Raw genomic sequence first — 13136 nt, forward strand, 5'->3', positions numbered from 1 at the left:
AGTGCATGAATAATGTTAAAATATTATTTTCTTTTACATTCTTTAAAAAAAATTATTAACTAAAGTCAAATTTTAAATAAATAAGTAACTTTAAAAATAATAATAAATAAATAAATAATTTAAATAACAAACAAACTCAAGGAAAAATAAAATTTTATTTGTGACAACTATTAATGAATATTTTATATAATCAATTAATATTTTTATATTTGAAAATATTTAATTTAATTCATTTAATATATTTAAATATTGATAAATTCAAATAATACACGAAAATATATTAATCCAATACATACTAATTTCAATAAAAAAAATGATATGGCCACTAATGCAGTAGTAACTACTTTGAATGTAACACACTCCTCCTACCGAGAAAAAGAAATATCAGCATTGGGTAAATTTTTCTTTAAAGTAATATGTTATTTGAGGTTTGTAAATTTTTTTTTTTTTTGAAAAAAGTATATATAAATAGAAAATGTGTAATCACTCACTTATTTTTCGAAAATGCAATGTTATCCGCACAAGAATTTTATGTAATCATTATAATCTATCACATATAAAAAAATTTACAGATCCGACTTTTAACATTTACTTTTAGAAAATAATAAAAATAAAAAGTCTCCAATATTTAATGGTCCATATGAAGAGACCGTGAGCTTTCCTTTATTTTTGGATCTTTTTATAATTATAATCTCATATCTACCCATATATAAGAAGCCTTCCTCTTTACTCGGTTCAATGGTACCACCATATGACTCGTTCCAACTCAAGCCTTTCAACCGTCAACTCGACTCAGCTAATCTCCATTAAAGAACCATGTCCATGCCTCATACAGTCGTCGACCATACTCAATCTCCTCCTCCCCTACACTACTCCACCACCCTTCCTCCGCCACCGGTTTCCAAAAAGCAGCCTTCCAAATTCTCTCGCTCCATCCTCAAACTCTTCAAATTCGTATTCAAGTTCAGACAAAGTTCGAGTCATTCGGTTTTGTGGTTGAAACAAAGATCGCTCGGGGACTACTTCGTAGTTTACGACAAGACGGGTGCACTCACGACGATCCCCGAGGTCCCGGAGATCGATTTTGGAGGACTTTCGCCGGAGATTAACTCGTTGGTAGTCGAGAGAAGTGAATCGGAAAGCTTCACTGCAGCCTCCACTGTCGGTATTTCATGTGCTTAAAAGAAGCTAAATTATACAGAAATATTATCATATACATATATATGAATAACGAGGATGTGATCAAATAGTTTGTTTATATTTTGATCATATTTTTTAGGTTTATTTTTTCCTCTTTAATGTTACCTTAATTAGTTGAAGTTTTGTACTTTGATCCTTTCATGTCTCAGACTCTCAGTTCTATGATCATCAGCTGAATTTATGGTTACAATTAAGCCATTTTATGTACTGTATGGAAGAGTGATTCACTTTGCGTTTATGGAGGATTTTATATCTTAATTATCATTTTATGATGTTCATATAGTTATATTACAAATTGATCCTACGTGTTGAGATGCAGTGAAGATTCTTGACTAATTAACTCAAAATTAGAGTTGGGAAAATTATTTATGATCATTATTTTATAGTGTCTTAAAGTTTGCATTAATGGAAAAAAATGAAACCTATATCAGATATGGTAGTTTCTTTATTATTATCCAAATACATCATCGGATGCATATTCTTAAGAATGAAGAAATTAGTTAGCCCATCCTCAAGTTATTGGTCTAATGATGAAATTTGTGTTAGATTTTGGATTGGGTTAATTTGATAATCGTAAAGTAATTGCATGTACTTCAAGATCAATTGGGTTAAAATTAGTAGTAATATAAATCTTATTTAAATATCTTGAAAAATTTTACTTTTCTTTTGAGTTAGAAAAAGAGTTTAAAGAACTCTAGAAAAAGAGTTTAAACTTGAAATTAAATATTAACTCATGATTTGAATCAACGTAAATATTTTATTCTTATAATAATGGTTTAGTACCAATAAGGGTTGGGTGTAATAGTAAGATATTTTATATTTTTAAAGAAAGATATAAATTGAACTTTAAAGATGATATTATTTTAAATTAGACACCAACAATATTTAAAAAAAGAAGTGGAAACTAACCAATATTATCTGTACGTGTACAAGATTGGCAAACAAAGGTGGAAACTAACCAATATTTCTTCAATATTATCATAGAAGCAACTAACTTTTTTTTTTGAAAAAAAAAAACCAAAGCTGTCTTAATTAATTTTTACTTAGTTTGATCAGTTTCCATTCATGATTTTGTGCTGTAATTGTAATGAGAGTTCATTGTCAATCAGCTGTGGTGGTTGTGCTTTAACGTGGGTTCTTATCTGGATTTTGTAGATGACCTTAAGCCGACGAAACTATTTCACGAAGCAAAGTTAAAAGAGGTCCAACTGTTGGCCTTGCCCATTTCCCACACCTGATCTCAACATAGACACTTAACGCTATAAACAATTACACAACAAAATCCTCTGCCCCTTCACTGTATCTTTCTGCCCACCAATGATTTTTTAACACGTGTCCAAGTTAACCTTTGTAGTTATATTCTTTGACTTGAAATATTTTGACACGTTAAGTTGTGAGAAGAAGGATAAAAAAAAATTACTTTTTCATTTGAGTTTGCTCGGTAATCTGGATCTTTACCACAGGAACTTGCAAACGCTTCCTCCATGCTCAAGATTCTAACACCTATTTATAACTTGCATGTTTTTACTGCTTATCGAGTTCCTTATATGGTTTTTTTAGAACCCACTACAAATTCGGAGCACAACCCATGCCCATATAAAGTGAATCTCAAGAACAGATGGGTCTGATCGGGTTTATAAAGTGAATCTCAAAATATGGCAATTAAGAGACTGTGGAGTGTTAAACGTGTGACGAAAGTGCTTTTTAGATTTGAAATTGAGATATTGAGTCTAATCCAACATGGCAATATCGTTAAAAATGTTGATGTTTTGCAGTGGAGATGAGTTTAGGTTTCTACTTTATGAATACATGGAGAACAATAGTTTGGGTGATGTGTTGCAGGAAGATAAATGCACAGGTTTACAATAGTAATCGGCGCCGCTTAAGGGTTGGCTTATTTGCACCACGATTATCAACTATCTATCGTGCACTGGGATGTGAAGAGTAACAATATGTTCTGATCTGCTGTACAAACACAATATCCTCGCACTGATGTCTCAGTTTCAGAGAAATCTGATAGAGGTAATGCAGAAAAAAAAATCATTACCACTGGCTTTCTCCTTAGTAAACAGAGCAGTTGTACTAACATTATTATTCTTAAGATATGATAGAGCTCAACTTCACGCATAAGTCATTTGCTCTTTGTTGAGAACTTGACATATCTTCACTCAAACCAGAGTCCATAGCAAAATCTGGTCGAGGCGTATTCATGAGTTCCATTATAAAGTTTACATGCCACAAGGACATGCTTGCAAAGAAGAACGGTCGTAAAGTTCAAAAGACAGACACCCTTAGCACATCTATAGGAATTTGCAAATCTAGTCACCAGCTTCTCACTTATACCCCTGAATGAACAGCACCAACCTCCAAACAAATTATCAGCAACCTGTTGCAAGTCAATCGATGGCGTTTCCACAAAATCTGTACGAGCGAAAGAGGCTAACGTTGCAGATTGAGGTTGGGGCGCTGGTGGCAGTGCCATGTTTCGTGCTGCCGGAATCCATAGCTATATTGCACCAGACAGTTCACGGATACTACTGTCTAAACTTTACAGTAACAAAGTGTTAACATAAAAATAGCTTGTACACATGTCAAAAAATCATAATAACAAATATTATATAACTATTAACATTTATATTTTTTATTAATTTAATTTTTATCTTTTTAGTTATGTTTAATTTTCAATATTTTAAAAAGTAATGATCAAATTTAGTTAAAAAATAATGGTTAAATTAACAAAATATATATATTGAGATCTAAATTTATCATTATACCTAAAAAGAATTCATAAATTATGTTTGACTCATAAATTTGATTTAGTTAAGAAATTAAATATTTTGAAAAAAAGAAATTAAATATTAAATATTCTTAAAATATATAATTATTAACACGCTTATTTGATAAGCCATTAAAAAAATATCTAACATTTTTTTTATAAATTTATTCGATAACTTTAATAAATTTTATCCAAAAATACTAGCTACCCTGCTACTTAATATTCAAGATCGAAGAGATAAGTTAATTTAATATATATATATATATATATATATTTAAAATAAATTATCTCTTTAATGTTTTAAAATTAAAAGTGAGGGATCTATATAAGTGATCTTACGTCATTTTTGTAATTTTTATATGATTAATATTTTAACAATTTAATCATTAAATTTGTTTATATATTTGTACTTGTCATGTATGTAAATATTTTAATCATCCGATATCTCAATTATATCTATTTAAAATATTTTCTATATTAATATATATTTAGCGGTTGAAAGTTTTTTTAACATAAAATGAGTAATTATAAAATTTTAATTTATGGCAAACTTGACATGCATGATCTATATGAATGAAGCATGAAATTAGTGGCCAAGAGAGAAAGTTTTATTGGGGAATTTGAATTAAATTGTATGTTTTATGAGAACTAAAATGTAATTTCATTATTTTAATAGCTTCTATCTTTACAATTTTTAAATCATTAAATAAAAAATCTATCATTTTTAAGGGTCAAAGTACAATTTTACCATTTGTAACTTAAAACTATGTAAACTTTAAAGGGTTAAAAATTAAATTTCACGTAGGAAGGGGAGCCCTTTCAGCCTCCCTTCATACCGCCACTATAGCAATTTGATAGATGAATTATTAAAATATTAGTCGTATAAAAAGTTACGATATGAAATTTTATTTTTCATCGTTACAAGTGGATCTTTTCCAAAATTAAATATTTTAATTTATTATATTTAATTTTATCCAAAATTATCTAAATTAATATAAAATATCATATTAATAAGATTAAAATTATGAAATAAATAATTAAAAAATAAATGGGCTTATAAAATGTGAAGAATTAATCACTAAACTCGCTCAAATGAATACCTTAAAAAACTAAAAAATTATGAAATAAGTAATTTAAAAAAATAAATCTTATTATTATTTATTAACTCTTACAAGCATAACAGATAATTTTATATATAAATTCAAAATTTATAAATTTATAAACTTTAATTTTCAATTTACCAAAAATAATTTTCCATATTCGCATGTTTGTCACCACTAATTTGTAATCAAAACAAATATTTAATTGTGTCATTAATTGTATGAAAAAAAAAGCAAATTATTGTGGGCAGAACTAAAATATTTTAATATGATTTTATAGTTGAGTTGAGTTTCAATATTTAATTTAATATTTAAATTTTATTTCTTTTTAATTTTTAAGTTTGGCTTCAAAATTCAGTTTGATACTTGAGTTTTTCTTTTTTCTATTTAAATACTTGAAATTGGCTTCAATGTTCAATTTGGTATTTGAGTTTTTATTTTTGTTCCAACTAAGTACCTATGTTTTTTTACTAGAGCACACTATCAAATATTAATTGGGCCACATAAATTTGTTTGGTCAGGGTGCCAAATTGAACATTGATGTCAAACTTAAATATCAAATTGGGACAAAAATTCTTAGGTATTAAATTAAATTTTGAAACTAAACTCAAGTACCAAATGATATATTAACCCTCAAAAATACGGTTTACAGTAAGGGTCAAGCCCAATAACTCAGTCAATCCAAAGGTTCAAATTTAAATCCACAATCTTTGGCGGGCTTGGCCCTGTTCAAACCCTCCCTACGGGCGGAGTTTAGGGTTTTGTAGCAACTGAATCTCTAACAAATTGTACGGACATGGAGAAACCAGTGGCGACACTCGATAAAGGCGCAATATGCTTGGCCTGGAACTACTGCGGCCAGAGATTAGCCGCCGGCTTCGTCGATGGTTGTCTCTCAATTTTAGATTCTCGTGACCCTTTGTCTTCTTCATTCACTTCCTCCTCCAAATTCAAGGTCCACTGAAACAAAAGAATACATTTTTTTTCCTTTCTGTATTCATTTTTATCTAATTAATACTTATCCATTTTAGGCTTAAAGTTTGATTCACCACCCCTTTGATTTAGGTGCACGAAGGTTGCATTGTGAAGGTTACTTGGATCCCGCCCGAGTATGGGGTTGCTGTTGCTTGCATTTCAGAAGATGGGACTTTATCAATATGGGAAGAGCTTGTAGAAGGTAATTAATTTCTTGACATTTAATGGTTACATTTGGTAAATAATATTTCGAAATTGCCAATTCATATTGTATATTCCTATTAGGTACAAATCCTCTTGAATGGAAGCCATGCAGGAGCTTTAAAACTAGCTCTAAGGTTTTAGATGTTCAATTTAGTGTCAGTCAAACGAGCTTGAAAATGGTGAGCTGTAAAATTGGGTTTTTCTTTTCTTCATCATGTTTCCATAATAGCAAATATAGCTTATTGTGCGTTAGAGTAGCAGTTTTATAGCATATTAAAATTCCTCTTTATTTTATAGGTTGCTGCTTACTCAGATGGCTTCGTGAAAGTCTTTGAGCTCCTTGATCCTTTAGAACTAAAGAACTGGCAACTTCAGGTGATCAGTTCTCTCCAACTTGGTCCACTTATCCACTTTATGATTTTCTTTTAACTTTCTTATGTTCTTATTGCCAGGCCGAATTTCAAAATGTTATAGATTCGGTTTCCATAGTAGGGAAGGCTTCATGCTTGACAGCATGTATTTCATGGAATCCACAAAATGGTGAAGGCCAAGAATCAAGCTTTATTTTGGGTTTCAATTCTGACACTCCACAACTCAATTCCCCCAAGGTATTGCCGTATTTGTTTTCCTTGTAACTAAATTTTGCTCTAATATGATGGGAATGGAGTAACATCGATTCAGTTCATATATGCTCACATTGTATCTGTAGTTATTGAAACTTATTCGGTTTGATTCATCAAGTTCCAGAAAATTTTTGAGTTATTGAAGCTTGTGCAAGCCTGGTAGCCATATTATATAACTTACACATTGATGTGAGGAATTTGTGTGGTAGCATTATTCCTGAGCTAACATAATTGTGTGAATGTGTTATTAAAATTGCTAATTTAGACTCACTCTAGAGTTCAATAGGTGTGGGAATTTGATCCAGCTCATCAGAGATGGCTGCCAGTAGCAGAGTTGGCTTTGCCTGGTGACAAGGGAGATCAAATATATTCTGTTGCATGGGCACCAAACATTGGACGGTAATGGAAATAATTTTTCTTTTTGAAAATTGTGTTTTTCCACGCACCGTTGGCCTGCAATTACTAGCACTGTAAACATTATTATATAAAGTCCACAAGTTCCTCATTTGCATTGGGATTCAACTTGGATAGTTTCCAGATCATTTTGATTTGTCTGTTGAAACAGATTACTGCCTTCTTTTGGTGATGTAGGCCATATGAGGTAATAGCTACTGCTTCTCAAAAAGGAATTTCTGTATGGCGTGTTGGATCAACCACTGACATGGATGGAAGGCTCTCCATGGAGAAGGTTGCATTGCTTTCTGGACATAACAGTGAGGTATTCTATATTTAGAATTTTACATTTTGAGGTTCTTTATATTGTTTTCTGTTAGTCTACATATGATTTGTATAGTTATCACTCTTCTCTAGTTCGACTTTCAACATGATAAATGCAGTTTTCAGTCAGATGGTGAGATAAATCGTCTAAAATCCTCCCTGATAGAATTGAGGGATTTGAAAATTTACATTACTAATCTCATCGGGATTTCAAAGTTTCTTTCTCTGTTTCTCATTGCGGATAACTGCGTTACTTTTACATGAGCATTCGTGACATGAAAACTGCACCTAAGACCTGGAAAAGAGGTTATTAATAAGATTCAGAGGAACTGCTGAAGTTTATGCCCTACATGCCTGCACTGCTAATAGTTTAGGTAGATCTGGTTTCATTTTCATGCAAAGGGTTTGATTATTTCAATGTTGTTTGATGATCAGGTGTGGCAGATGGAATGGGATATGAGTGGAATGACCTTGGCAACCACCGGGGGTGATGGGCGTGTAAGGCTGTGGCAATCTAACTTGAACGGCACCTGGCATGAACAAGCAACGCTTGAACCCACTTCATCTTAGGCCTTCTATAATTTCGTTATTTAATTCCTTAGCTCTTCTTTTGCCAGCCAAATTGTGCATGTTTTCCAATTGAAGGCTTTTGCTGCTGCTGCTATCGTATTTTTAAACACCATCTACTTTTGCTGCTCATTTTTATATAAATATGAATGAATCAAATTTTATATAAATATACAACACTTTAACCATGATTATGGCATGCGAAAATAAATTAGCATTATATGCATACAAGGATAATCAAATCTACTTCAAACCATTATAACTTTTGTCCGAAGTCTTCATTTGTCTTGATGCTGGATTTACCACTCTGATGAAACAGAACCTAATTTCAGAGAAAGAAAGGACCATACAATTTATTAGTTTTAGGCTTAATATACCATTTGGTACCTGTCTTTGGTTTTTATTTTCAATTTTGTACTTGGGTATTTTTGTCCTAATTTGATATTAAGTTTCACTTTAATATTTAATTTGGTACTCAAACTAAATGGCACTAGTAAAAAAAAAAAAAAGGTAAATTGCACCATTAGACACTAACACTCTAATATAGGGTATTTTTACTTTGGTCACTTAAAATAATAAAGTAATCATTGCCGTTAATGAAATTAAACAAAGTGGTCACTCATCGTTAAACCCGTAACTTCTATTATTCTTTTTCTTTTTCTCATCTCTCTTCTAACCAAAGAACTTTAATGGTCGTCTCCCTTAAAGATGTCGTCTCTGCTTTCCTGATACCACTGCCACCTCCTACTCTCTTAAGCTGTAGTCTTCCACCAATAAACTCAAATAAACACCATTACCATCACTCATTTTAAATCTAACCCTTCATTCGTTAACCATCACCTCCATCATATACCCCACTTTTCATCATCATCGCCCACCACACTATTTAAGCCCCTATTCAACCACCAATATCTCCATACACCTGAACCAAGTGAGAAAAAAGATTCAAAAAATAAGAAATGCCCAAAAATAGAACTTGAAAAAAAAAAAAAGACAAGTCAAAATACAACAGAGAAACAAGTGAGAAAAAGATGAAAAGAGAAAACACCCTAGGTGGGTCTGGTCAAGATTCAAAAGAATATGGTGATGGTCGCTTTTTAATTTTGTGCCTCTACTATATTTAAAATGGGAATTTTTGCTTTACTCTTTAATTTAACATAATTTAATTATATTATTTTATAATTTCATTTATTAATTCAAATAATTAATGTCAATAACTATTTCAGTAAGAATGTTAAAAGTGAATTTCACTTAAAATACCATTTTAACATAAAATTTATATATTTCAACATGATAAGTTAAAATTTGTGATTTTAAGAAAAATTCACATAAGTGTTTTAATCGAAATAGTTAAGGGTATTAATTATTTGTATTGACATATGATATTATAAACGTGAAGATACTAAATTATGTCAAATTAAAATAGTGATTAAAATCTCAAATTTATCCATAATAAAAATACCATAAACTTGATATTCAAACAATTTAAACGTAAGACAATAATCCTAGACAATATATGCTTTTATTTATATAAATACATATAGTCATTAAATTTATAATAAAAAGTTAAATATTTGACACTATTATTTTGAGGATTTATATATTTTATATTCGAGTATTTGATTTATTATTTAATATTAATTTATAATTTATATGAATATAAATCGAAGAATGATTACTCAAATTTATTTTTATTTTAATTCAAACATTTTAAATATTTATATTCGTTACTGAAATTTGAATTACTGATTGAGATATTCAAATTGAGTATCCATTTTATATATTCAAAGTTATTGTTAAACATGAAATTTTAAATTTCAAAAATAATTTTAAAAATTATAATATTTTTAAGAATTGAATTAATGAAGTATTTTACTTTTAGTTATATAAGTGTAGCATATTCGGGTGACATTCATTTATTTTTATTTTTCATCTATATATAAAATTTGTAAGAATTATATATTTGATAACGGTACGTAATAGAAAAGAATGACTGAAAGTTATTAAATCATTTAAAATTGATAATGGTTTAAAATTAATTTAGTAATATTTAAATTATATTTATAATTTTTAAAATAATTATATAGGTTTAATGATTAACATCTTTATTAGAAGTATTATATATAGTTTATATTTTTTTCTATTTTCTTAGTTTGATTTGCAAGGTAATTCATATATTAAAAGTTGGTTTAGGATTAATAATCACTCTGAAAAAAAGTTAAACTAATGTTCTCTTATATTGTTAATAATATTCATACTAATTAAACTAAGACTCAATCGTATTATAAATAACTATAAAATTTTTCGTCATAGTTTCTATATATATATAGTTATTTTTTGTTTTCTTCGTATAAAAGGTACGTCCAATATAATTTAATATTACTTGGCAATTAAGGTAAAAAAATTGACACAACATAGCTAAAAAAAGGACACGTGACAAATATATATGTGCCGCCAAATGTCATGCAAAAACTCATCAAAGTCCAACAAAGTGGAATTTTTTATGCCAAATTTAATATATATTAGGGAAAAAAATTCATAATTGAAGATACCGATGGTATTTATTCGGCCGATCGAAGGGAGTGTGAGCTTTTATTTTTAATATATTGATTTTATAGTTGACTATTTCACATCGACAGCCGGTGGGGACAAATGATTATTTCAAAGCAAGTGAATTTGGTGATGCCTATCGCCTAGGCTGCTCTTTATATATCTAAACACCTTTTCACGTCTCCTATAATTATAGCAGAGGTCTCAGCCATGGAGAAGCAAGCAACAAGCAAGGTCTGCTGCGTTACTGGAGGTTCTGGATATTTAGGTTCTTGGCTTGTTAAGAAGCTCCTCCATAAGGGCTACACTGTCCATGCAACCCTACGAAACTTAGGTTCTCTCTGCGTATATATATGTGCTTCTTCTTACAGTTGATGAAATTTCTGATGATAATTTGAACTGCAGATGATAAATCGAAAGTTGGGTTTTTGAAGTCCCTGCCTGGCGCACACACCAAACTGGTTTTATTCCAAGCTGATATCTACAATCCCGACGAGTTCAAACATGCAGTTCAGGGGTGTGAATATGTGTTTCATGTGGCTACTGCAAAGCAAACAGGCGACAGTCAAAGCTCACAGGTTAATAACTAGTCTCTCTTAGTCTTTCTTTTTTTCAAGTTAGCTTAGCTGCCGGCAGATAATCATGGATTTGTTGATTTACATATGCAGAAAATCATTGAAGCAACGGTTTCAGGTGTGAGGAGCATCGCCGATTCCTGCCTCAAATCGCCAAGCGTTAAACGACTTATCTACACGGCTTCGGTTATCGCAGTATCGCCATTAATGAAAGATGGGTTCAACGTCAAATCTTGCGTGGATGAATCGTATTGGACTGATGTTGATGTTGCATCAATCCATGGCCTTCAATATATGCGGGTCACTAATTTTATATTTTACTAATTTAGAACTTTTATCTTTGAATTAATTCTGACTTTCTTTTCCTTTTAATTAATTTTTGGTTATAGACATATACTATATCGAAAACCTTAGCGGAAAAAGTGGCATTGAGCTATAACGGTGAAGCTAATGTTAATGGCGACAAGCTCGAAGTTGTGACTCTTCCTTGTGGGCTTGTTGGAGGGGAGACTCTGCTTTCATTCGTGCCTTCAAGCGTCGCGGCCTTGTTTTTGCCGCTTACTGGGAACTCATCTACTTTGGTGGCCTTACAATACATGGAACAGCTTCTGGGATCGGTTCCTATAGTTCACATCGATGACGTTTGCGATGCCCATATCTTCTGCATGGAGAAACCCACCATGGCCGGCAGATTCATCTGTGCCGCAGCTAATCCAACCATAAGACAAATCGCAGCCCATTTTCGAGAAAATTATCCAAAATACCAGATACCAGAAGAGTAAGTAAGAAATATACAGTAATCGCTAGTGAATAAATATAAAATTCATTAGAAAAAATGCATATATGAAATTGGTTTTAATGAATGGACAGGTTGATGGGGGAAGAAAAGGAAGGTATCACATGGGACAACAGCAAACTGGTGAAGATGGGATTTGAGTACAAGGAGGACATGGGAAAAATATTGGATGATAGTGTAAAATGTGGAATGCGACTTGCAGCTGTGGGCTCTCTCTGTTAGTGATGTTTTGTTGTTTTATACGTATATGGTGAAGCCATCACTTATTAGATTTCGGCAGAGACACAGGAATAATAAAAAAACTGTATCAATGTTTATTAGATTACAACATTCCTACCATCTCGGTGAAAATGAAAAATCATACCAAATAAAATATAATATGACGTATATTACATCTTTTAAGAGAAGTTATAGATTTAAAACTTATAGATAATATGAATTTTAAATATGGACAGTGAATTGAATATAGTTACACAAAAATTGAGTAAAAAAGAAGAAGATAAGGATGCAAGAAGAAAAATAAATTACCTGAGCTTTAACTTAATTCACAATGTTATAATTACAATAATTAGAGAAATAGGAATTTAAGTGTGCCAAAATCCTGATTTTGTACATTATGAAAAGTCAAATTTAAGAGACTTTGGAAGAATCTTACACTGTAAAGTACCGAAGTTAAGGAAAATTAATTAGTAGTCAGTTAATTATTAGTGTTTTTATCATTTAATTATGAAAAATTATAAAATGATCATTCAATTATTTAATTATTTTTTTGTCATCAATCGGTTAATGGTGGTAGTTTTTAAAATTGACATAATAATAATTTTAACCCTCAATATTTATATATTGTGTTAATTTAATCTTATCTTAAGGTGAGGTTTGAATGAGTAGTTAAGTGCGTTTAGTTTAGTTTACTTTTTATCACATACTACAATATTTAGTTTTACTACCATTACTATTTTTATACTAACAGCAGGTAAACGTACTGTCTATCCAAACTAAGCTTAAAAGACATAACTCTCAAGACTTACACTTGTGTCAAATTTTTTTTTAGAT

General features: G+C 30.6%; 3 protein-coding genes and 1 pseudogene across 3 annotated transcripts; all 4 read left to right on the forward strand.

The window, feature by feature from the left end:
* The first annotated feature begins 723 nt into the window (after window positions 1-723).
* On the forward strand, window positions 724-1282 carry LOC108451097 (uncharacterized; annotated as a pseudogene).
* Window positions 1283-5767: 4485 nt separating this feature from the next.
* On the forward strand, window positions 5768-8339 carry LOC108450518 (protein SEH1). The gene is made up of 8 exons (XM_017748180.2): window positions 5768-6031; window positions 6142-6253; window positions 6337-6434; window positions 6553-6630; window positions 6708-6863; window positions 7165-7277; window positions 7470-7596; window positions 8031-8339. The coding sequence occupies exons 1-8, from the start codon at window positions 5873-5875 to the stop codon at window positions 8163-8165; spliced, it is 978 nt and encodes a 325-aa protein (XP_017603669.1). The 5' UTR covers window positions 5768-5872; the 3' UTR covers window positions 8166-8339.
* Window positions 8340-10718: 2379 nt separating this feature from the next.
* On the forward strand, window positions 10719-12441 carry LOC108451098 (anthocyanidin reductase ((2S)-flavan-3-ol-forming)-like). Its single transcript, XM_053023622.1, has 4 exons — window positions 10719-11046; window positions 11118-11587; window positions 11677-12065; window positions 12158-12441. The coding sequence occupies exons 2-4, from the start codon at window positions 11375-11377 to the stop codon at window positions 12303-12305; spliced, it is 750 nt and encodes a 249-aa protein (XP_052879582.1). The 5' UTR covers window positions 10719-11046; window positions 11118-11374; the 3' UTR covers window positions 12306-12441.
* Window positions 10923-11302, forward strand: LOC128285533 (phenylacetaldehyde reductase-like). The gene is made up of 2 exons (XM_053023001.1): window positions 10923-11046; window positions 11118-11302. Exons 1-2 carry the CDS (start codon window positions 10923-10925, stop codon window positions 11300-11302), a joined length of 309 nt encoding a protein of 102 aa, XP_052878961.1.
* Window positions 12442-13136: the final 695 nt, after the last annotated feature.

Source organism: Gossypium arboreum, chromosome 12 (genome assembly GCF_025698485.1).
Source record: "Gossypium arboreum isolate Shixiya-1 chromosome 12, ASM2569848v2, whole genome shotgun sequence".
Taxonomy (NCBI): domain Eukaryota; kingdom Viridiplantae; phylum Streptophyta; class Magnoliopsida; order Malvales; family Malvaceae; genus Gossypium; species Gossypium arboreum.